The 25,927-nt window shown below is 32.6% G+C and overlaps 2 protein-coding genes across 8 annotated transcripts; one reads left to right on the top strand and one right to left on the bottom strand.

Annotated features, from left to right (window-relative positions):
• The first annotated feature begins 7,417 nt into the window (after window positions 1–7,417).
• Window positions 7,418–17,367, top strand: LOC102619865 (aminotransferase ALD1, chloroplastic). Of its 4 annotated transcripts, none has more exons than XM_006493227.4 (10): window positions 7,419–8,971; window positions 9,153–9,178; window positions 9,305–9,372; window positions 9,790–9,906; window positions 11,006–11,068; window positions 11,919–12,026; window positions 12,195–12,245; window positions 14,959–15,279; window positions 15,757–15,963; window positions 16,799–17,367. In XM_006493227.4, the coding sequence occupies exons 1-10, from the start codon at window positions 8,901–8,903 to the stop codon at window positions 17,087–17,089; spliced, it is 1,323 nt and encodes a 440-aa protein (XP_006493290.3). In that variant the 5' UTR covers window positions 7,419–8,900; the 3' UTR covers window positions 17,090–17,367. The 4 variants fall into 4 exon arrangements, with proteins under 4 accessions (XP_052296916.1, XP_006493290.3, XP_052296915.1 ...); XM_052440955.1 differs by having other exon boundaries at window positions 7,420–8,971; window positions 11,922–12,026; XM_052440956.1 differs by lacking the exon at window positions 12,195–12,245 and having other exon boundaries at window positions 7,418–8,971.
• A 485-nt stretch (window positions 17,368–17,852) lies between these two features.
• On the bottom strand, window positions 17,853–20,210 carry LOC102620532 (F-box/kelch-repeat protein At1g22040-like). Of its 4 annotated transcripts, none has more exons than XM_006493233.4 (2): window positions 20,060–20,210; window positions 17,853–19,455 (listed from the first exon to the last, which is right to left on the bottom strand). In XM_006493233.4, the coding sequence occupies exon 2, from the start codon at window positions 19,446–19,448 to the stop codon at window positions 18,024–18,026; it is 1,425 nt and encodes a 474-aa protein (XP_006493296.2). In that variant the 5' UTR covers window positions 19,449–19,455; window positions 20,060–20,210; the 3' UTR covers window positions 17,853–18,023. The 4 variants fall into 4 exon arrangements, with proteins under 4 accessions (XP_006493296.2, XP_006493293.2, XP_006493294.2 ...); XM_006493230.4 differs by having other exon boundaries at window positions 20,065–20,183; XM_006493231.4 differs by lacking the exon at window positions 20,060–20,210 and adding an exon at window positions 19,855–20,014.
• Between the last annotated feature and the right edge of the window lie 5,717 nt (window positions 20,211–25,927).

Below are 25,927 nucleotides of genomic sequence, written 5' to 3'. Positions count from 1 at the left end.
ACGACGAACAGTTTTCCAAGGGCTCAGAACATAGTAGTCATGATTTAGACCCATGAAGTACCAAGAATTTATATTTATGGTGGTTAGCAGAAAATCTCACTCTTGAATCTAGACACATTTGGTACATATTTGTCAAGTATTTTGAAGCTTTACTCTGACTCTAGACACAATAGTTTACTAGAACCTGAAAGATAGAACAGATGGAAATACAATGTATGCGTTACATTTTTGTTCAGACACAACAAAGAAATCCACACGAAATTGTTACTGGGATGGTGGTGCCACGATGAAACTGGAGATCAAAATCGAGCAAGGCACTTGTACTGTTTGATTTGGTGCAAACATTGTTGCCAATTTTGTTGTAATGTTTCATTGGTGACATAATGGGATTCCTTATTACCCATGCCATTTTAATTTAATTTTCTTCCCACCGCATTCCCATGATTGTTGAAGTGACTTGAAAGAATTAATATCTTCTTGCTGGAGCCCGTAGACATGGATGCTTGCAAACATAGATAGAAGTTTTACCTTTGGTTGATTTGCCAGTTTAAAGAGTCTTGTTTAGTGTTTGTTGGCCTTGAATGTCTTGATATGGATATGGAGCCAAAACAATTGCAAGACGTGTTTCGATTACTACCAAAAGCCGTGCATGTCACACTAAACCATCGAACTTTAATGCTGCCGGGACTGGCATTGGGATTGGGATTGGAACAGGGACCATGAGTTCTCCTCTGTTTCTCGGATGGAATTGCGGCTTTTATGTGGCATGATTACATACGTAATGCATAATGTGTATCATGTAGTTTTTTATAATTATTTTGTTTAAATCATGTGTTGTAATGTATATCTTAATTATATAGTGTAAAAACAATGACAATGTTAAATTTTTTTAATTAATGTTAATTCTTAAACTTTATTATCATGTAATTTTTTTTATTAAATTTGGTTAAATTATTTTGTTGTATTTGTGTGTATTAGCTAAATAATTATTTTATAACTATAAATATAATGTAAATGATTAGTAAAAATTATTTTTAAAAAAAGCATTACCAAATGCATATTCTCTGTTTTTATCATTTCTAACTGTGTCTACCAAACGCATATTACTGTTTTCAGTTTTAAAATATAGGATACAGAAAATGATATCAAACGCATATTTAAATTCGAAATACAGTAACTGCAAAACACCATTTTCATTTTCATTTTTATTCTCAGAAAATACAGATTCAAAAACAATACCAAACAGGCCCTAAGATGTTTAGGTTGACATTAGTTTATTCCTAGAGCCTGCAAGTCCATTCCCCCTTCCTCAAGGATCTTTAATAGAGCCGAAGCGTCATTCCTACTCAGTGTTCCCTCTTCATCTCTTAATGAGTGTCTCCAACTTATTAGTTCAAAATTCATTTTCAACAATATCTCTTTGTCTCCTTTGAGGAAGCAGGAGGTGATAGAGACTAATGCTTCACGGGAATTACCTTTTCCCATGGATCCCCCCCCCCCCCCCCCCCACCCCCCAATGTTATTTTATCCCTAGGATCTCCATACATCACCTTTCCCCGAAGATCCTAAGGATCTTCATGTTACATTTTCCTAGGGATCCATGAAAAGGATTTCCCTTTTATGTCACCTTTCCTCAAAGATCCTAACAAGGGATCTCGAAATGTCACTTTTTTTCCGAGGGATCCTCAATGTAGCTTTTTTTTAGGGAATCTACACAAAGGGTCCTTCAAGAGCACCGTATTTTCCATGGGATTTCCTAACGCCACATTTTTCCTGAGGATCCCAAAGGACCCTCAACAGCACTTTTTCTTAAGAATCTGTGAAAAGATCTTCCAAATATCGTCTTTTTCTTGGGATCCATGAAAGAGACCCCTCTACAACACCCTTTCTCAAGGATCCTCCTAATGTTACATTTTCTTGGGATTTAAGATTCACCTAACATCACCATTTTATAGGGATCCCTTCTATGCCACCTTTCCTTGAGGGTCCACGTAAAAGATCCTTCCAACGCAGCCATTTTTAGGGAAACCTCGCAAGAGATCCTCTCTAACGTCACCTATCTCTTGAAGGAAGTAAGGGCACTAATAAAGGAAATTTGGGGGCTATTGTTGGTGGATAAATTTGGTTAGGACAATTTAAAAGTGCCATGTGGACTAACAGACAGAAAATAAAAGGACAACACTTGTTCTCAAATAGAATATTATTTTTTGCCTCATTCTTCACTAAAGAAGACTAGTAGGTATTGTTAATGGTTAAATTTAGGCTAATGATGGAAGAATACATGTCAATGATGAAAAAGATATCTAAAGGAAGCATCAAGTAGGTAGAATCCTTGGGCTGCAAAAAGGTCTTCGAGATCCACAAATGATCCTTAGAAAGAAACTCAATCTGAGGACTGAAAATAAGTTATAAAGGGAATAAAACAAAACGAGGAACATCGAAGTATGCCTAGGATACTCTTTTTGGTTCAGAAGTTGCTTCCTAGTTTACTAAGGTCAACTTCTTTTAATCAACTACTAAGACACTAAAGGACATGATAAAGTCCTTAATAAGGATCATCCAAGTTAAAGTAACCTTAAGAATCATTAATATGCAATCACTAACTGAGAAGGAGGGAATACAGACCTTATCTTGTGGTTTAAGCTTATCCCAACACTCTCCAGTTGTTATTGTACGAAATAATAGTCCGTAGGGGATAAATAGGCGTGTTGCCATCAAAAAAATCACAAGGTGCCTGACTCTCCTCCTAAATGTCAAGATAGACCAGAACGTGCCATCTAGATAGGAAGTACATAATTATTATGCAAAAAAAAAAGATACTTTAATGAAAAATTGCCACATGTCATACAAGAAAATTTCAAAGGGCTTTGAATATTTAAACTTTAATTAAAATTACACAAATGCCCCTACATAAGGAGGGCCACCACCAATCAGGTTCTATCATTGAGAGACGTAAGGGTGCCCTCAGTAGCGCTATTATACAAACTAAGCTTAAACCTAACTAAAAGGTCTGGCAAACTTCTTCCCTTTTAAATCTCTCTCTATCTAGTTTATATTCTTCATTCTCTAAAAAATAAAGGTCATTTACCTCTCTCACTTTTCCAAAAGCTCATTATCTATTTCAAACTTAGAGCTATTGCGACTTTATATTATACACCATATGGATCCCCATCTCTATTATTCATCTCTCCACAAAGAGATTGTCTTCCTCACCTTGCATTTGAATCTTCATCTTTTTAAGAGTCAACCACTACTCATCAGCTTCTCCATGGCAAATATAATCAAACTAGCCACATATTATCCTCCACACGTAAGAACTCCTCATAAGTATCAAGGAGAACGAATCAAAAGTTTCTCTCAAGGAACCAAAGAAGAAGAATAAGCACTAGAAACATTTTTTATGTTCTTTATCGCTTTTCATGTAATGGACCCATGTAATAATATATTTTACGCATTGGATGTGTAGTTGAGACGCTCCCCATAGACATAGGCCATAGGCCGAACTAAGTAAATCTTATGTGTTCTTTATATTTACCCTTTGTGTATGTTTTGTGCTCCTTCAAAAGTATCCTTAGAGCTTCCTGAGGCTGCTGCGAGCTCCATGAGGACTCCGTGAGCCTATTAAAAGATCCTTGGTCTCCCTGAGCCCCTCAAAGTCTTTCAAGCTTCCTTACCACACTTAACCTATTCGGGGACTTAACCTATTCGGGGCACCCTGACACCATCCTTGAATCAAACAAATCTCTATTGTCTTTCAGCCCGCACCACTAGGAAGAGCGAATAATTGGTCGAAACAATATTGTTTATTATTTATAGATTTATGGACTCAAGATTGTTGTTGTAGTACTAGTATATTACTATTATATTGTTTTTCACTGAATAAACAAAGTAAAATTGCTTGAACTAAATCAATCTAAACTATAAAACAAACCAAATAAAACTGAATTAATTTGGTTTGTTCCGTTTGATTTTAGTATTTGGTTTGTATTTTGTTCAAAAAATTATGAAAACAACAAGGAATAAGATAAGTAGAAGACAGTGATTTCAGTTGACAATATCTCCCATTTTTGAAAAAAAAAAGTCTTTTATATCACAAATGAGTGAATAAATGCAATTTTATTAATAAACAATTTTATTAAAAGTGGGACAAGGAAAAATTTATGGGTTCAAATTGCCTCACTTTTAAGTAACTTTCATATCGAAAATAGTCACAAATATGAAAAAAAAAATTATGAGAATAACTTAATTACAAAACATCCTTGAATCAAACAAATCTCCAATGTCCCTCAGCCTACACTACTAGGAAGAGCAAAAAATTGGTCGAAACAATATTGTTTATTATTTATAGATTTATGAACTCAAGATTGTTGTTGTAGTAATAGTATATTACTATTATATTGTTTTTCTCTAAATAAACAGAGTAAAATTTCTTGACTAAATCAATCTAAACTATAAAACGAACCAAATTAAACTGAATTAATTTGGTTTGTTCCGTTTGATTTTAGTGTTTGGTTTGTATTTTTTTCATAAAATTATGAAAACAACAATAAATAAAATAAATAGAAGATATAGTGATTTCAACTAACAATTTCTCCCATTTGTGAAAAAAAAAAGAAAATCATTTGTATAACATGTCAGTGAATAAGTGCAATTTTAGTAATAAAGAATTTTATTAAAAGTGGGACAAGGAAAATTTTATGGGTTCAAATTGCCTCACTTTTAAGTAACTTTCATATAAAAAATAATCACAAATAGAAAAAAAAAGTATGAGAATAACTTAATTACAAAAAAAAAATTGTGGGATAGACCCCGTCTTTCAATCTAAGTGATAGAACTATTGCGGGCGGCTCAAATTTGGCACCAATGGAGGTTAAATTAGCATGCATGGTTTGCTCAGTAAAAGTCCGCCCAAAGGCGGGATGCAGTAGCGTGGTGCGTTCAGCAGTGGGCCGCCTCGTACAATTAGTGAACCGTGGTGTGCTTAGCAAATGGATAGTCCAAATTAAAGCAATCTCAACCCGATTCTAGAAATCTCTACAACTCACTAGCACACGTAAATATCTAGATAATTCTATACGTATGTATTCTTGAACCTAGTGGATATTTAGGCAACTTGTGCGGAAAACTATAGACCTAAGCAAGCCCCTCTATAAATAAGGGAAGGCACCCGGCACTTTGCTCAACACCACACCATCCACCTAGTGACTCATGCATACTTTGTAAAGCTTTCTTGTATTCTTTTTTGCGAATAATAGAATTCTCTTTGACTATTTTACTCTCTCTTCTCTTTAATTTTCTTGCAAGTATCTTTACTTGGCTAATTTGAGAAGTTTGATAGGCTTACTTAACAATTTTTGTACTAAAGTTGTCTAAATATTGCACGGGCTGCTTAGTAATAAACTCATGCCATGACACAATACTCTTCTAACAAGAAGTGTATAATTGGCAGAGCTAGCTAATTTTGACACAACAAGACGATCTAATACGAACATGACATTAATAAATAAATGAGTTTGGAGTCATCAAATTTAACATGATTATTAAATGAGCTTAGTTCAAGCCTATATAATTTTTTTTCATATTGAGTTAGGGTTCAAGTTTTTAACTCATTTACATGATTAATGATATGATTATTAAATACATAATTGATAGGAAAAATGACTCATTAAGATATGACCCTTTTGGCATCTAAAAAGAATTTCTAAGAATACTTTTAGAATTAAGTTATATAAAATTTTGAAAAAAAAAAGACTAATTACCACTAATAGATAAAACCTAAATTGCCATATATACATCCAACTTTAATATATTAGAAGACAAAAAAAAACCATCTTTAATGTTTTGAAATATGTATTTTTTTATTATATTTCAGTGGCTTGTTTTTCGGTTAGATGATACAAATATTTGATTATTAAATGGACCGTGTTGGGTCCGTGCTTATTTTTTCGAGTTATGGTCTTAATATTTTAATACGATTATTAAATAGATCATATTTATTTCATCTTAAATTTGACATGATACAATTACAACTGATGGTCTATTTTGTTAGCTTTAATGGTTGGAATTCCAAGCTTGTATCGTTCGCACATAAACAATTCTTAAATAGAAAGAAAGGGCAAACTATTTTGCCTTTAGCTGAGTGGTCGATTGTGAGGGTAGCGATGCATTGTTGGGGCTAAATTCTTTTCTTAGTTATAGAAAATAATTATTAATGGGCTTTTGGTTCAGTAGGAGAATCCTTGCACTTACAATGTTGAGTGCAAGGGTTCGAGCCTCTATAAAAGTATTTATCAGGTTTATTTACAATCCTCCCTCAATTATCAAATAATTGAGTGGAGCCAGTCTATCCCTCACAAAATGTAAGTGGAGTGGACAGCCCTCGAATATTTGAGAGGGTGTGAAGAATTTGGGCAGCGCTTCAGAGGAGTACATGTCACGAAGAAAGTCCCAATTGTAGAATCTGTTTGTAAATATTAATTGTAATACCTGTAGTCCTGTATAACAGTATTAAAAAAAAGTTACAGAAAATAACTGAGGGTAATATTTTTTCTTTCAAAATATGAGTAAAATATATGTCTTTTAAAAATGATAGAAAACATTAAATTATATATAATTTAATGTAAATTAATTTTAATAATTATTTGAGTGGAGTAGACTTTCTAAATATTAAAGAGAGTAAAATTTGATAAGCCTATATAAAACTTAACATAAACTAATTTCAGTTTAATTGGAAATATCATTATTTTTCGATGTAGAGTAATGTTATAAAATCTGAGCAATAGTCGTGAAATTTAAAAAAATTACTTAAAATAATTCATAATTAAATTTAAATGATTTGGGGAGAAAAAAAGCCAACTCTAACACTCTCCAATTCAATTGGAGTTTGGTCGAATCCAATGCAGAGTGCAGAGGTGTCCTCACTGCCCTGCAGGGAGTGTTGGTTAATGGCTAAGAATACGATCCATGCTCCATTAATTACAATGGTTTGACTGTTAGCTTGTAGATCTCTTTTGGGCACAAAGCTGGCGAACCCAGAGGTACCGTATACTTGCTAAGCATTCTGACGTTAGAATAAAATTATTTTTCATCTTATTTATTTTTTTCCCTCTAAACTTGCCTGCGTTGTATTATTTGTTCAAGGGCCGGCTTGGCTTATGCGTTAGGTGTTTATATCTTGTTATTTTTTTCTTGACTTTGACTGATTTTATTGTGTATACATGTATAATATATTCTTGTTCCTTTAACAATCACATTGCTTCTTTAAAAAAATAATTACTAGATATTCAGTCAACCTCCAAAATCTCTTGTGCTATGCTTCTGGTTTTCTGTCAAACAATAGTATTTATTTTCAGTGGCTGTCCTTTGAACTCAAGATCAACCAACAATTTTTTTTTTTATAAGGTTTGTCAAAATTTGGTACTAAAAACTAAATCTTGTTAACTTATTATTTCTGGGGTTGGCATTGTTTCTGATTAAGTTAGGAGTTTACTCGTATGTAATCTAGTTGATATTTGAAATAGTAAGTTTCTTCAGTCCGTTCATACCAGGAAAGTCATTTTCAATGCAGTTTCTTTCTTTCCAGCATTTTTTTTTTCTGTTGAACATCAATTCTATGTCGAATGTGCTGTATTACTTTATTTAAAGGTCAAGGTAGCTAGGTGTTTCTTTTTCCACTGATACTGGGCATGCTGAGGCCGGAGGTTCTTTGTAATCTTATTGACATGTTTTAGTCAAAAGACTCAAAACTGACATTGGTTTAGTCAATATTGGAAATTTCTGGTAGATTACATTTAGATGTTCGGAAGATTCTTGGTAATTAAGAAAATGAGAATGTTTCTTTTAGGAAACTTTGGCATGTCTCTAGCTAGAAGAAATATTTAAAAGATTTGAAGATTCAAAATTTTTAAAATCAATGTATGTTTTTGCAAGTGGAGGTTGGTTAGAATATTTTTGATCTCTTGTAATAGTGGAAGTAGGTATGTGCTTACAATCTACTGGTCGTGCACTTAGTCAGAAGTTTCTTTCACATGCATTTGTTTGATGAAAGAACTGACTGACCCACATGTTCACGTAACAATTCCAATTAATTCTTTTTCTAGCCTAGATTGTGTTTCTTAATATGACTTTGTAGATTGAGGTTACTCTTAAGGTTACACTGGCATCAACAGGCCTTCCGGTCTTAAAATCAATAGATTGAGGTTACCCTTAAGGTTGCACTGAATATTGTTACAGCATTGTAATTGTGAGTGAACTTTATCTTTCTTCATTTTGAAAGTGGTACACTGCCCGTATTTGTGCATATTGTGTTCATGACCTGGCATAGGTTATAGAATGTCCAAATCCAGAGGTAACTGGTTACAGGAGCTTTCTTGGTCGAAAGACAAGAAAATGTACCTTATGTTGAAATGTTTTTGATTGAGCGGATGCTTTTCTTCCCTTTCCAAAGGACTTTTGGACTTTAGAGGATTTGTAGTAGTTTTAAACAGAGATTTAATCAATTTCCATGCACTTCCGAAGTCAAGAGAATATCACAAAAGGAAGCAGTTAGGTGGACACATGGAAAATACATTTGTCTTTGTTGTTAATTTACAATTAAAGGATGAAATGGATTCATTAGTCCAACTACAATAGTCGAGAAATGAATTGGCTCCGACATGTGGTGTGAACAGATCAAAACTCACATGTGTTTGCTTCCAAGGACTAACTACTGCAGAAAAATTTCATGGATCACTTCCTTAACATCTAAAAAATCTAAGTTGAGAGTGACTTCTGTTTGAACTGTGGTAGGCGTCTATATATTTCTCGATGTTGCTGTGTAGTGTCCTTGCTACTACTCATCTCGCATTGAAAGAGTACCTGACATAAGTTTGTCTTTGGGGAAAAAAAAATCATTACAAAAAATGAACAAATTATTAACATTTAATTCTCTGTCCTATAGAACTTCCTTGCAGCCTAGGATGGTCCAGCCCAGGTACTGCTATGATTTCAATGCTATGATGCATGCATTCTTACTTACTGATATAGGAAGATTTTAGGATTTTAATTGTTTTAGGACTTTAATATTTACTCTCCTTTGTTTCCTGCAAAAATGATTGTTTTTGATATTATTCCACTAATTTCTTTTTGTTATTTTGCTGCTCTTTGTTACACAGTTTGACAGTCCGGAAGGAGGGGGTTGGTATGTGCATACATCAATCATCCCTTGTTCAAGCCATTTTTTTTTCTATACTCCTTTTTCTCATTCTAGCTGCTTTATGCTTTAGCTACAATCTTTTTCTCCCATAACCTAATTGTGGAATGATAGGTCGTTGCACGAAGGTTCACCGAAACATCAATTTGGAGAAGCTGCGTAATGGCTATCTGTTTACAGAGGTGCTGTCTGTAAACCTACCATAACTTTTTTTTTCTTTTTTTAAGTTTGAATACAAATTTCACTCATGTTCATGATTTTTGATTTTCTCTTTTCCCTCCCTTAGGTGCACAGCAGGATCCTCAAAGATTTTTCTAATTCCTTAAGTTTTTCCTGTTAAATAGATGATGAGTAGGCAATTGTGGTTTCTCCAGGTTTCACAATGAGTAGTTTTGGTTGATTGAAACATGCTAATCTTCTCTGATCATATCAATTCATAAAGCACTAGATCTTCTGCCTCCTTGGCTGAACCTCTGTTTGGTCTTTAATTAACTATTAATTCTGTTAGTTGGTTTATCTTATTATTCTGTTACCTCTGAACTGATGTCTTGGTTTATTATGCCTTTTCTTCACTAAACAATAATGGATGCTTGAATTAGATTGCTCGGCGTGAACTTCAACACCTTGAGAAGTATCCCAATGCAAAGGTCATAAGCCTTGGGATAGGTGATACTACACAGCCTATACCAGACAACATTTCTATGAGCATGGCTAATGTAAGTTTTGCATACTGAACTTTTTTTGTCTTACTATCTTATCTCTCTGCTTATTTTAAGATCAGTATTCAGCTCAAAGCTCATTAAGATCCCAAATCAGCCTTAGTTAAAGTCAGATGGGCATATATTTTACAGTCAAGTTCTGATAAAATATTTTCTTACTTTAGAATTGATGATTTAATTGGATAGCTTGCCTAGTTTTATCCCTGTATTTTCTTTAACCTTTATGTCACCAAGTCACTATCATTGAGACAAAGCTTGGAATGAGGTTATTCAAAGCCATATTGAGAATAAAGGGAAAATAGGTCTGGTAAACAGTGATAACATATAGATTATGTTTTATATTAGTTTGCTTAATTGAGAAGCTGGAGAATTACCTAGTGAAAGAAGACTATTGTACACAGGCAGGTTTTCCAGGAATTATTCTTCCCATATTGAGTGCCCCCAAAGGGGCAGCCCAGTTGATTAAGGGCTTGTGATCCAGTGCTTTGCTGTATCGAAGTCTCAGGTTTGATCCTTCTGGTGAGCTTAAAATTCCACCCTTTGTTGTCTCATGGGTCATAGGGTTAGAGTGCCTGACTGACCCCCAGTTTAGGGCCTGGCATGCGCGGACCCATCGTCCAAGTTAGTGCAGGAGAGAGTCTGGGTTGTCACAAAAAAAAAAAAATCATCCATATTGAGCAAGTAATTTATATATGTAGTAAATCAACATGATAAAATATAATGGTCCCTGCCATTTTCCAATAAAGTTGATACCATCCTCCTTTAAATTGTCATACATACAAGGATAGACAAACTTGGGGGGCGGGGCGGGGGGGGGGGGGGGGGGGAATCTTACTTGTCTACATGTAAAATGGAGAAAAAATAGTATAATAAAATACTCATACACAAGTTCATGCAAGAGTATAATGTAGAAAATCATTGAATGCAATGAAAATTCGTATTTTTCTTTTCCTTTTTTTCTGTTGTACAATAGTTCTATTCCTTGGATGGCAATGTAGGAGGCAATGACTTTTGGCATCCACTTTTGTGTTACAAGGGACAATTATTGCTTGAGTTTTGTTGAAAGGTAATTGTTCACTAGTCTTTTGTTGTGCAGTATGCTCGTGCCCTTGCAACAGCCGAAGGTTACAGAGGATATGGAGCTGAACAAGGGAACAAGGTATCCAGAAAGCCTGTTTTGGCAGTTTCATGTTGTTTGTCAGTTCAACAAGCATGTATCTAGCATTTATAGTACTGGACTTCATTTCTTGAAATCATATTGATGCAAAATACAATTTTAATTATGGTTAGGATTTATTCTGTATCAGAGCTTAGTAGAATTACTTTTCAGAGTTCAAGTGGGGTTACTCAATTGTGTTGGTTTGGAATAACTTAATTCTGTTAGTCAATTAGTTTTGGCTGACTGCTGTTTATGACAACCGTTATAAGTAAACATTTTACATTATTTTCAAAAGAGGCTTGATTAGTGATAGTAGATTTTTTCTACAACTCTCACAAAAAGGTAATTCAATCCCCTTCCTCTCTGTTCTTCTCACCTCTCTAGTTCTTTTCTACTCCTCAACCCGAATTTCTGCTCTTTATTCTTTCCTCACTTCTACAGTCTTCCCTCCTATTGTACATCACGGAATCATCTTTGTTAAAACATTTCAAGTATTGTGGATTTGCAGCAACAGTAGTCCCTTATATGCTATCCTATTTGTTTTCAATTATGTTTGCCAGGCTGATGAATTCAGCTGGTAAGTCAACTCAATGAGTGTTTTCTGTTGAAATGGTTATATTACCAGGACCTATAAAAGTTTCACTTTTTAATTTTAGAAACTTGATGCTGCAAATTTCTGCATTTCTGCAGAAATAGATCAGCCTTTAGATATACCGATTTGCATGATAATTCAGTTTTGATTAAGTTTTGTTTCCTGACTCTCTTTATATGTATCATATTTCAACTGAGACAATGTTTTTATCGTGTATCAGATATATTCTGTGGTATTTTAATTTCTGGTTGTGAATAGCAGGAATTACGGAAAGCAATAGCAGAAACATACTATAAAGATGTACTAGTGAAAGAAAGTGAAGTTTTTGTATCAGATGGATCACAGTGTGATATTGCTCGCCTTCTGGTATTCAATTATTCCAAGTTTAATACATATTATGTATAATTTTTATTTTTTCCAGTTGCAGTTGGTTTTACAAAATCCGGCTTAAATTTTTCAAAAAGTCTAGAAAAAAATATTTCATCTTAGTTTACTGCAAAAAGCTTGAATGTTGATTACTTTCCGTATATGCAGCTGGTTTTAGGTTCCAATGTAACAGTAGCTGCTCAAGATCCATCATTTCCAGTAGTATTCTTCTCTTCACCTTAGTCTTATATATGTGTATGGGTATGGGTATTTAAAACGTGCGTACATTTATAATCTCTATTTATATGCTTTTCATGTACTTTTCATGGTCGTAGTTAAGTAAAGGATGTCTAATATCCTAACAGCTCAGATTATTGAATTAGAGATGCCTGACCTTAACTGTTCAGAGACTTCTATCTTCTTTTCTTTAGTTCTTAATGCTTTATGCTTGCCTTTGATTTTGGTTATACAGGAAGTAGAGATCTGTTGAAAACAATTCATTAAGCTCCAAAATCTTAGTAACCTACTTTCTGGCAAATAGTTGTTTGGTCCTAAAGCCATAGGAATTTGGGCATTATTCATGAATCAAATGTTTTGATGCAACTTACTTCGTTCTCATTGGTAGTATTGTTAGGGTATACCAAATTTAAAACCTTACTAATGATATAAACAACTAATATAGAGCAAGTAATGATCGATTTCACGGAGACAATGCTAGTTTTATTTATTATCAACTCTAAAACAAGGACTTAAAATAATGATAATAATAATAATAAAAACTAAAAATATAAATTAATCTAACTAAAGAAAATGCCAACTATAAATAAAAGGGGTTTTATGAATTTTTAACTAAATGACAAGAAATAAAGAAACTAAAGCTACGAAGATAATAATTTAATAGAAACGCTAATTAAAGGAAAAAGAAATAATAATAATGACAACTTTGGTCAAAGGATCATTCGCCACCACCAAACATGCACATAATCAATATATCAATTCTATCATCAATTTCAATTGAAACTATCAACCTTAGACAACAATAAGCTCCGTTAATCTCTATCTTTCCTTAATATGTTGTTAGGTAAAACAAGTTCTTCACCTAATCTCTAACCATTAAATAATTTAAAACAAGATCTCTAAATTTAAGATAATGGAAGCATTAAGTAGAGAAAGATCTTAGGTTGATCAAGGTAATAAAAACACAAGTTTAGATTTTTTAGCCTAGGTTACGTTCTCCAATTGTAATCACTGATTCCAATCTGCTATTAATGATTAAAATGTCATGACAATAACGGATCAAGTGTTTCAATCTAGCAGTAAAACTATTCAAATCATATCTAATTAGCCACTCAAAGAAGATGAGTAAAATTATAAACATTAATTATAAAAGAATATAAACAATTTCAATTAAATAAATTGAATGATGGAAATTAAATATTAATTATAAATCATGTTTAGGGTTTTAAATTCACCCTCAACCAAATAGAAAATCTAGCCTAATATAATTGAATTGAGAATAAAAGAGTTGACAAAACTAGTCATGGAGATTAATCGAAGCGGCCAGCTGTGGTTTGTCTATATTTGGCCGAATAGCTCTTGCTCACTTGTCTTCCGCCAACTCCTCTTCCTATTTTCTCTATAAAAATTAAGATAAAAATTTAACATAATAAAATATAATTTAACAAAATAACTAAATTAAGAACTAACTAAAATAATTAGAATATTTAAGACCAAAACAAGAAAAAGATGGAGAAATTAATAATAAAATATAGAGAAAATATGCACTTATCACTCATTCTTGTAGCAAGTAATAAGTATTTTTTGTTGTGTGGGAAAGGCCAATGAAACCCTTTAAATGAGAGGTTTACACGTGGGACAAACTAAAATAAACTAGCATAAAATCTAGCATATTGATATTAGATTTATTTGAAGAGAATTAAGGGAGTCCACAACACTTAGAGCTTGAGACTATGCCCTGAATGACTCAAACTCTTCACCATTTCTAGTTTTCACTATAAGCAAATTGATAAACAATTTTGCTCTTTTGGTTTCCTCAAACTACAGAAACAAATCAACAAACAATTTTCCTCTTTTAGTTTCCTAAAGCTACCTCGCTTTTAGATATCTTTATAGATCAAGAGAATCTCATAAATGAATGCCAGTTCTTTTAAATTCTCTCTCCCTCTCTCTGTTTCCTTTGTGTTATTTTTCCTTGCAAAAGTGAATCTACTTCTACTTTCTTGGTTGTTTATTTAAGAAACCTTGTAATATTTCAAGTGTGCAAACCCACGATGATTTTGTCTTTGGAACAGAACCATGAAATATTTCTAGAACATACAGAAGGAAAATTCCAATATACTTCTAGATCATAAAGAAGGAAAAAGGAATCCCAGTTTTTCAGAGACATCTTAAATATATAAACACAAATTTTCTCTTATTGTTTCCTCAAAGTAAACTAAACTTTTAAATGCCCTTACTGATAAGGAGAATGGCATAAATGAATACCAGTTATTTTAAATTACCTCTCTCTCTTTCCTCTTTTTTGTTTTGTTTTATTTTCTTTATTCTTTTTCTCTCTCTGTCTTTTCTTTCCATAAGTGATTTTAGTTCTACTTTTTTGGTTGCGTAATTAAGAAACCTTCTAAGATTGGAACCCAATTCTGATATGCTTCTAGAACACACAGAAGAAAAAGGGAATCCAATCTTTTGGAGACATCCTTGATATTTAAATGTGTTTCTTCCTACATTTTCTTCCGTTCTATATCCCTTTTGACATGATTTGGTAGATTTGTTTATTCTTTGGCAGAATATTAACTCACAATACGAGCTAGATATGATCACCTAAGCCACATGGTTATTTGTTTCACTGGTTTGTATTTATACCCTGGTCATGGCACTGAGGTTTTTGATGATGAAGATTTGCTTCTGACAGGCTTATATAGACTCGAGTGTTATAGTCGGTCAGGCTGGTGATTTAGAAGATGAAGTTGGGAAGTACTGTAATATTGAATATTTGGAATGCGGACCAGGAAATAATTTCTTTCCTGACTTAAAAGGCACTAGCAGAACAGACATAATCTTCTTTTGCTCTCCAAATAATCCGACTGGTCATGCAGCAACCCAAAACCAATTAGAGCAACTTGTGGAGTTTGCAAGGAACAATGGATCGATTATTATTTTTGACTCCGCATATGCAGCTTATGTTACAGATGGTTGTCCAAGATCTATCTACGAAATTCCTGGTGCCAGAGAGGTAAATTCCATTGTATGCCATCTGGCTAAGTAGTTCCGGATTTTGACCACTGTGTTAGATGTTCATATCCAGTATTGTGTTTGTCTTTGTGATATCAGAAGCTATCCATCTGCCATTTTATAAAGATAAACACATTGATCTTATTGTGTTTGTCTTTGTCATATCAGAATCAATCCATGTGCCATTTTTTAAAGGTAAACACATTGATCTCTTTCACCTTTGGGTGAGGTGAAATCTAGAAAACATGAACGTGCACAATTATGATACCTTTAGTCCAGCTCAGCCACCCACCATAATTATCAAGTAGGTAACTTGCTTTTGGCTGGTTGTAATTTGAGACATATGCCCTATTGATTATCATCTGCTTGGACGAGTCATCAATTGCATGCTCAGCATTGAATAGTATGCAGAAAAATGCTTTCTTCTCCGTTATAACTTTAATAATTCTCCATTATAACTTTAATTTTTATCATTCAGGTTGCAATCGAAATTTCATCTTTCTCCAAATTTTCTGGGTTTACAGGCGTGCGTCTTGGTTGGACAGTAGTTCCTGAAGAACTCTTATTTTCAAGTGGGTTCCCTGTCATAAATGACTTCAATCGCATTATATGTACTTGCTTTAATGGAGCATCGAATATAGCACAGGCTGGTGGTTTAGCATGTCTTTCTTCGGAGGGTTTGGAGGTAAGTTTAAATATGGGAACGCACTGCAAAATCAAATTAGTTTTAGCTGTTGTCTTTAACTTGTCATTGCATTAGTGTTCGATATGTATATGCATGCACATACAATGCACTTATGTTTGTGCTCGTGGTTAGTGCTAGGCCTGTGACCAATCTGCATCATTTGTCCCTGCTGTCTACTTTAGCTTATCCTAGTTCATTTTTTTGAAGCCACAGTGCAGCTTCTCTGGTAAGAAGCAGCTTTTCAGCTCCTAGATTTGGGCTTCAATGGGTACTTGAGTGTTTATTATTTTTTTCCAAAAAAAAGAATTCGTAGCTCATTTTTTAAATTTGGAGGGCCAATTTATAGTTTGTTATGTTGAAGTTGTAGAGCTATCCACAATATTACTACCTTCATCCACTACCTTAAGACTGTCAGTAGAAAATTGTCGACTGGAAATTTTCTGGATTTATTTCTATGGGTATTAATGGAAGAAGTGCAGAACAGATACTCTCTTCAGTTAGCTTCTTGAAGCAGGAAGCAATAATATATCTTTACAAACTTGTAATTTGCTTTTCTGTTGTCCTTGACGAAAAAATTCCTTGGAATGAAAGTGTCCTAGTAGTTACGGACAGCATCAAGTTTTTCTTCCTCAAGCTACATCAGTAATCTATAGAATTGTTTAAAGCAAGCAAAAGAATTACTTTAAATGATTGCCAAGCCATGGTCGGAAAACATAAATAATTGGAATTCTAGAATTTTGACACGTGTTTGATTAAATCTAACCCTTGATAATTTTGTACTTTGACTTATGACAAGAAGGATGAATAGTATATTCATTGTTTGAAATTTTCTCAGGCTGTACATTCGGTGGTTGACTACTACAAGGAGAACACAAGGATACTGATTGACACTCTTGCTTCCCTCGGTATAAAGGTCTATGGGGGCATAAATGCCCCCTACGTATGGGCACATTTTCCGGGTAGGAAATCTTGGGATGTATTTGCTGAGATTCTTGAGAAAACTCATATAACAACTGTTCCAGGTTCTGGATTTGGTCCAGGTGGTGAAGAATACATAAGAATTAGTGGTTTTGGGCATCGGGAAAGCATCCTCGAAGCCTCGAGGAGGCTGGAAGCCCTTTTCTGATAGTTGTAATAACCTTTACGGTTCCTTTCACATCTATCTTTATGTATTATGGAATAAAGCCAAGTGTCATGGCCTGATCAGGATCTTGAAGTACTGCAGTATGTTTGTGATGTAAGACAATGTAGCCAGTTACATGTGTTTGGATGTTGCTACTAGCCCGTTTGAGAACCTTTTATGCTGTTTGAGACATATGAATCAGTTTTTTAAGTCATCTTCGAGAATGTATTACCCATTTTATTTTAAAACAGTGTTGCTGATACTTTCTACTGCTAAAATAATCCATCATGTTCTAAAGTTGAGTTGTTTGGAAGACTGAAGATCTGATGTAATTTTAGTCTTGCTGTTGCAGTTGTCTTCTCATTGAAGTAGCAAAGTAAAAGTATAGCAGACTGACAGTTTACCATGATCTTACATTTTCAAGTGCTAATTTAGTGTTCTTCATAGAAAAAACAGGCTTTCTTACAGCGTTCATTCCTTTATTTGAAAAAGACTCTTATCTATTTTGGAGAAAAATATATATAAATAAGAAAAACATACTTAACTATTACATCAATGATGTCACAGTCACTTCGGAGAAAACTCACTTTTTTTAAAAAGAAAAGGTAAGGGGGGTTGGGCAAGCTCAAATACAATTTTTATCCCCCTTACTACTCCCAAGAATCGAACTCGAGTTTTGGTAGAGGCTACAGTTGCACTGCACTTCGGAGAACACTCACTTGGATATCCCCAACTGCCGGGACTAATTCTCTATTCTATACAAAAATAAAAGGAAAACTCGTCTGCCATAGATCATAAGTTAATTGCCAATTCTAAGGTCAAAGATTTGACCGCAGAAGCAATCAGAACAAACTATGATATCAAACTCTTCTATTATTGACTCTAGAGAAAGGGGAAAAGGAAAAAAAGAAAATTGAAAGGGTGCAACCCAGTAGCATCAAAGATTAATTGTTTGACAGCTAACCAGCTCAGCGGATCCAGCATTCCTTATGGCAATCATCTTCCATGTATCTGTTTCTGATCCTGAAGCTGGTTCATTTATGCAGTCATGGAATGAAGATGATGAAGCAGACGGCATGGAAGCAAAATGATTTTTCACATCAGCCTGCAAGACTGCTATGTTGTGATTAGCATCATTGGTTATCACATGAAGCTTTCCAAGTAAACCAGCAAGTAGATATGGTGACTCTGAATCAGTAAAGTTTGGTAAGGGTACATCCCCAACCACAACTTTCCAAGTATCGTCATGATAATCATACACCTTGATCTTTGCACTATCAAGTGCACCAGAGGGATCTAGTGCGTACAGCTCACCTTCAACTGTGATGCTCAATTTTGTTCCAGCCTGTCTCACCGGCCAACCCTCACCCATCCCAACTGGCATTTCAACCCATGAATTTACATCTGGATCATAAACCTCTCCTCCAACATCAACAAAAAAAGGCCAGAAGTATAAACTCTGAGGTACAAATAACCTTCCTCTATATGATGTCATTCCAGTGGCAATGGGCTTAAGTAAATCAGCCAAAAATGCCGTTGGTAGCACCTGAGCTTTTGAGAAAGGCATACTCAGTATCTCCGACCATAGACCTGTACGAGGATCAAAAACTTCAGCAGATTGAAGAGGGGTCAGTCCACCAGGACCTCTGGTAACCCCTCCAACAGCATAGAGCTTGTTGTTTAAGATGCCAATCTTAGAATAGGCTCTACCAACTGACATGGAACTCACTTCACTCCAAGCATTTAGAACAGGATCATACCGCCACACATTTCTCATGGCTAAGGCTCTAGAAAATCCCCCCAACACATAGAGGCAACCATCAACTGCCCCAATGGAACAGCCACAAAATCCCATTCGATCCAAAGCATCCTTCTTCCCAAGCCAGCCCCTTATGAGATCAGCTATTTTAATAGTTGATCCCAATACATTCCACATCCGGATTGCCGCCGAACCTCTCCTCAATTCATCTTCAAAGATAATGCTAGGCATTGGTGGCAACCTTTGCCATCTTCCGGCCAAGGGATCCAAAGCATGCCAAGAAAGCTTGTCGTCTTCAACCTTTGTTAATATATAAAGCCATTCTTCAGTTGTTCCAAGTTCTTTTCTGAAACTGAAAAGCTCAGAACTTGTAATGGCAGCTTTCCAAGCCCTGGACACTAATTTTACATTCAAGTAGTAAATTCTAGGTATTCGAGCAAGAATCTGAAGCGATATCTCATCAGGAAGACTTGGAATCAATCGTGGACTTTCGTCAAAAAAGCTAGACAACAACCTCTGCCTCTTGCAAGTTTCATACTGCAAAGCCTCAGAAGGTTTAGTTGCTCCAACCCTTGAAGTATTTCGGCTTAATAAAGAACCCATCAAAATCCTTCAAAAAGCAACAAATATCAATCCAGCTTTTTGTATTAATCTGTTTGAAGCCACTGCTTACAAGAAGGTATCAGTAATTATCATATCAATCTCACAATTTAATACCAATGCATTTCATAGGTAGCTACTAAACGAGTTATTTATCAAACAGTTCAATAATCTCGTCTAATTTCAGAAAATCAAAATAAATCTCTTGTCTAATTTCAGAAAATCAAAATAACAACAGAGTGAAGATGAAGCTTAAGTTTCAGTTTTAGTTTCTTGGCAACCAAACAGAAATCCTAATGAAAAAATTCATCAATTCAAGAATAAAACAAGAGCAATTTAACATTAGCATCGAAAACAAAAATACCGAAAAAATTCCGACCACATAAGATGACAAAAATTGGAAACTTACGAGTGCGAATTGCAACTGGAGCTGAAAGGAAAACCCCAAAAAGTTAAAAAAAAAAGAAAAAAAAAAGGGAAACTGAAACTGATGCAAGAGACAAAGATACCAAAGATCATTCAATTCTCCCCAAAGTAATAATAACAATAACATTGTTTTTTCTTTTTAATTTTATTTATTTAATTATTATTATTATTAAAACTGCATACGTTACCTTACCACATCAGCAAGCCCAGGTCAGGCTGCCACGGAATTCACGGAAACAATTTTAATTCCCTTATTTTGTACCATTTTTCAATTTATGTAGTTTACTTGACAATATACTATAGGGTCCGATAATAGATTCAGAAGACTTCAGCTAGACTTTGGAAAATTGAAAATTGAACATTTGCACGCTGTCTTGCGCCTCTACTTAAAAAAATTTTATAATAAAATTTAACTATACTTTAAAACAAATTAACCATTTGCCACTACTCAAACTCAATTTGAGGATGTGAGTTCAAGTCGACGTGAGGTTTATTTAATTTTTTATTTTAAATATTTAGATTAAGATAGATATTTTTATTATTTATATTATAGTGGAATTTGGAGAAGTGGAAATTCTGGGATAGAGAATTTAAAGTGGGAGTGAGATATATTTTTTACTTATACTGAAATGGAAGTATGGAATAAGAATTAAAATTTTATTTATGAGTTTACTTTATTTTGGATTAAGAGTAAATTATTTTAAATTATAATTTTACTTTTATTAGAATAATTATGGTCCTTAATTATAAAGTGAATAAAAAAATATATAAAACAAACTAGTATTTTACTATTAATTTTAATTATATAAATTCATAATAATTATTAATTATGTAAATCATAATTTTTTATTAATTTTAATTTCAAGTATGTAAATTAAAAATTATTGATAAGAACGAGACAAATGAAATATTATTTTAATAATATAGTAGAAAATTAATATTTTCTTAAAATAAATTAAGAAAATTAATATTTTCTTAAAATAAATTATTTATTATTATTAATTATAAATATTAAATAAATATAATACTATTAAAATTAAAATAAATATAACAATTTTATATTTTCAAATAAAGATATTATATAATAATATATTAATTCTCTATAAATACAATAATATTATTGTTAAGTAATTTTAATTTAGAATTAATGTTAATTATTATTTTTAACAAATATAATATTATTAAATAATTATAAAATTTTATTTAAATAAATATAATCTTATTATTTTAAAAATAAATCTAACATTATTTTATTTTAATAAATATTTAATAAATGAAAGTTAAAAAACGAATAGATGGGGTGGGCAGTGGCGGAACAACAATTGGACTAGAAAAATTATTTAAGACCCTTGTGTTTTTATTAATTTATATAAAGATAGCATTTTTATTTTTTTTCATATATGTCCCTATTTCAGATGCCCTTATGTTTTCATCAATTTCATGTAACAACAGAGTTTTTTTATTTTATTTTCAAATATATCCCTAGTTGAGTTATATTTTTGTTCAATTAAAATAAATGACTTATTTTATAAAATGATTAAATTATATATTTATTGAATAGATTGAAAACATTAGGAGTTTAAAATGTTATTACTGCTTTAATTTGTTTTTAAAAATTTTAATTGAAAAAAAGTATGTCCATGTAATATAACATTATCATTAGTATTAGAAGGACTAAAAAAACATATAGTAAAAATTATTGACAATTTCACAATTTTTATATGAATTTTGAGATTTTATTTATTAGTTACATTAACTATGACAATAAGTTAAGCTCCCAAGGGCGTAGTCAGGTTGGTTGTAGTGCAGCTATAGTCTCTACCAAAACCCGAGTTCAATTCATGGGGGTGGTAAATGGGTAAAAAAAACTGTATTTGGGCTTGTCCACCCCCCTCCTCCCTCCTTACCTTTTAAAAAAAAAGAAAAAAAAAACTATAAGGATAAGTTATAAAGTAATACTTGAGTATTTTGAGGAAATTTTGATAGAAGAATCATCAGCATCTGATTTTTAAAGAGAGTAAGAGTGCTTGGTAAAGAAATAACGACACGCAAATACATTTTTGCTGGATTGAGTTTAGTTTATTATAGAAACTTTTGACTAATAATATTTTTATAATTTAAAAATATGAATAGATTTTAGTTGTTTAATTTATTTAAGCTTGGTAATTAAGTACTTTTCAAACATAAAAGTTCTACTTGCAATTTTTAATTGATTATAAATGTATTTATTGATTTATTCTAGCTTGAAATTCTTAATTCATTTATTAATTCTTATATAATTACATGTTATTATGGTTGTAATGTCAAATTCCATTATTGAAAAATAATGTTTTTATATTTAAATTATCTTTTGTTTTCTACTCTTTTTGTATAATTATTTTTATTTAAAGTGCGTATTTATAGGGTTTTTCATGCCCCCCTTATTTGATGTTCTTCTTTCTACTTATGAATGTTTATGCTCGCTTCAAAATGTAAAAATTTTAGTTTAGCCCGGGGTAATATAAAGCTCTAGGACTGCGTCGGAGATGAGAGTGAGAATCTCATTCCTCATTCCAAAAATGAACAGGAACCATAGAAGTGAAAATTCCACTCTCCTTAAATGAGTAAATAGACATTGTAGTAGGAGGGATCCACACTCACACTCACACTCTGGTAGGTAAACACAACCTTAATATTATTAGAGTAGGATTTTTGAATAATTGACCGGTAAATCTATGGATTATATTACTACAAGTGTTTGTATCTAGACTCTCAGTAGACTCATTATTGTAATTATTGGATATTTGAAATTTTTTATATTTATGGTTCGTCGGTTAGTTTATGAATTTCTTTAAAAAAGTTTTATGTATCTTTCATATTTTCTATTTTTTCTAATTTCCTATTCCTTAATTCCTAGGAATACTTTCTGTTTTTGTGGTTATGAATTTGTCGTAATCTCTATACAATAATGGCTATTCAATAAAACCTACAACAAAGAATTCTCTCCAGGCTCATGGTATCAGAGAGTGGAAGAATTTGATAAGCTTTATTGTCAAAATAGCAATCAATTAATGGGTAATGAGAATTCAGCTTATACAAGTGCTGTGCAGATATTCTAAAATGTCATTTGAATGCTCTCCACAAACCTTATCAAACACCAATCTGAGTGTGATTTGATCCTCATTCTCTTAAAATAATCCAGCAAAAGTTTAATGGGACTTTATCAAACTCCAGTTCGAATGTGATTAAGGTTTAAGAAACTTGGCGTCGTATACAAAGATACGACAGTAATGTATTGCAGGAACCCTAATGTTGAAATCTAAGACTATAAGACTCCAAAAAGTGCATTGGGATGTGTTTAGATGATGGAATATCAGTGGTATACACGAGTCGGTATTAGCTTTCTTAGTTTTGCCTATTGTGTGACAACGGAGGAAAGTAGCTAAATAAATTTATCAGGTTCGTTTAAGGAAGCCGGAACCTCCAAACTACAAATGGTTTTTGCTTTCGACATCTGAGCTGCCCCTGAAGTATTATTCCATAACTTGATGCAATGAGGAATACAATTGTCTTTCCATAAAACTATGCACGTGCCAACAAATTAACTACCTAAATAACTTGGACTCTAAATTATTCAACAGCTAGGAAGACTTATTCAAAGCACAAAAGAAACAAATTAAATAAATAAGCTGGAACAAAATATAGGACAGCTTAGTGTTTGAGTTGTGTTTCAACAAGTAACACGAGATTTGACAGTTTTGAGCTGCTTGCTGACTAAGTTATTGGCTTTTGAGGAAAAAATGAAAAAATATGACATACCAATAGTTTTAAGGCATGTATAATGCGTCTCTTAAGGAATAGTTTGCTAATGGACTCTACTAAAATATTCCCTAAATACTGTTATTGTCAATCGAATGATGGTAGAGAGAGATGAAATAATAAAAAATGATTTACTTTCTCTTGTTGGTAATAAAGGGGAATTAATGACCTAGTTGTCGTCCTTCAATCGACACGATAACTCTTTGCCTTTAATTTAGCTTATGGAAAATTGATTACAAATTAATTGATTCCTTGAGTAAAAGATCATTGCATCAATTGATTTGTTCACTTCTTGTGCTTTTAATTCAAATTCATTGCACCATTTAATTAACCATAGTTCATTTGATTACAAACTCTCTTTATCCTTATATCAATAATATTATAATCTATTTTACAATATCTCACTAGGTTATAATATTATTATACAAAATACAATCACACTGATATTCTTATGTGATTGACATTAAAAAGTACATATTTAATAAAGATAAAATTATCAATTTTTTCGCTTATTGTGTGTATTAATGCGCTAATTATTCCTAAATTATCTTACATTCCCCAAAATATATTTTCATGTTAAATTAATTTGAAATATATTAATTTTATTTTAATTTTATATTGTAGATATATTTCAAGAATAAAGAGGAGTTGTTATTGGAAGCGGGAACAAAAAGAATTACTGGAGTAATTTGGAATGCATTATTAAGGAGATGTAATTAATAAAAAAAATATTAAAAAAAAGAAAAAAAAGAAAAAGAAAAAAGGTGAAAGATGCACGTGATGGTCAGGTGGCCATTTTCTCTACGTACATATATATTATAAAAATAAAATAAAATAAAATAATTAATAATAAAATAACTAAAGAAGGATGCATTCCTTGCCTATAAAAGACAAGGAGATGCGGGCATGAGGGATTTCTTTCTTTTCTTTTCTTTTCTTGTTTTCTTCTATATCATTTTTCTTTTAATACATTCCAGAAGTTTGTCAAATAAAAAAGAGTGTTTTATTTTCTTTCAACATGAATAGCTAATTTTACTAAGCTGAGGTGAAAGGTGAAGTTCAAGGCTTCAAATCATTAAATTAACTACTTTCTCAAGTGAGTTTTAAGCTTATTTTATTATTTTCTAGTTGTTTTTATGTCATGTTAATTTGTAGATCTCCTTGGATTTATATGGTATTTTGACATAATGTCAACACATTAATATAGTTGTGGCACATTAGGTATTTGATTTCATATTTATCCATACACATATTTAGTTAAAAATTAAATGACATAATAATTAACTGGTAAAAGTGAGGGAAAATATAAAAATGCGAGAGTATTTAAACTATAATTTGAATATTGTGAGTGGATCTTGTAACCTTTGATACGAAATCCCACAATGAAACTTTGAAACTCACACTTAAATTGTAGTTTCAACTTCCCAAGAAAGTTCTAAACAGATTTATGACAAACAAAACCTTGAGCCAATGCTTAAGAAAAGCATGAACCAAAGGTATAGGGAATGATATTGATGCCACACTCAAGAAATAGATGAGAAGGTGAGTGATAAATCTAAATTTGGAACGTCACAAGAATGTAAATTCTTGATAAGTTCACTAGTTCTCAAAAGAACTAAAGAAAGAATAATCTTTCAAATTCAAATAACATTAATCTCTTAATTTTCATACACAGCAAGGTTGTTGAGTTTAAATAGGCTAAAAGAAACCCAAGATCCTAAAAATACAAATGGAAACATTGGAACAACCCTCCAAGTATAGGTTTGTTAAAGGGTGCTTTAAAAGCCTTCACCAACCCACCATTATTAATGATAGACTTACCTACCACATTGATAAACTTGACACAAAACAAATAAATGAAGTTGAATAATCAAAGGAGTTGTTTGAATTCCCAAGCCTGAATAAGCTATAATAAATTGATCATAACTCCTTCTAGAGAACTCCAAATCCAGCTCAGTAAAATGCATTAGAAAGCTAACTTAATTATGTTTCCAACGGTATATAGCTTGCACATTAATTCTAAATCAATCAATACCAGATTTATTCCGAATTTACCCTTTCTGCATTTGATCCAAATTGTGTATTTGACTGCCCAATAGCTTGAATAATGCCCACAATGCCTTGTCTTCTCTCCAAGCCCAATTCATGATGTCTTGCATTTTGAATTGCATTTTCAATCCATTTTTTCTCAATTAATCCATTTAATGCAGCTTGCATCTTTTTGGCTCTAGTTCTTGTAATTGGGCCTCCATGAATGT

The sequence above is a fragment of the Citrus sinensis genome, chromosome 5, assembly GCF_022201045.2.
Source record: "Citrus sinensis cultivar Valencia sweet orange chromosome 5, DVS_A1.0, whole genome shotgun sequence".
Lineage (NCBI taxonomy): Eukaryota > Viridiplantae > Streptophyta > Magnoliopsida > Sapindales > Rutaceae > Citrus > Citrus sinensis.
The sequence above is the reverse complement of the archived record's forward strand: the minus strand, read 5'-3'. Positions and strand labels throughout refer to the sequence as shown.

Coding starts and splice junctions, on each gene's coding strand:
- LOC102620532 (XM_006493231.4), bottom strand. CDS start 19,964: ATGATCTTTGGTATCTTTGTCTCTTGCATCAGTTTCAGTTTCCCTTTT. Junction 19,456..19,854: donor TCCAGTTGCAATTCGCACTC/GTAAGTTTCCAA, acceptor TGCTTTTTGAAG/GATTTTGATGGGTTCTTTAT.
- LOC102619865 (XM_006493227.4), top strand. CDS start 8,901: ATGAACAAATTATTAACATTTAATTCTCTGTCCTATAGAACTTCCTTG. Junction 9,179..9,304: donor AGTCCGGAAGGAGGGGGTTG/GTATGTGCATAC, acceptor GTGGAATGATAG/GTCGTTGCACGAAGGTTCAC. Junction 15,964..16,798: donor TTTCTTCGGAGGGTTTGGAG/GTAAGTTTAAAT, acceptor AAATTTTCTCAG/GCTGTACATTCGGTGGTTGA.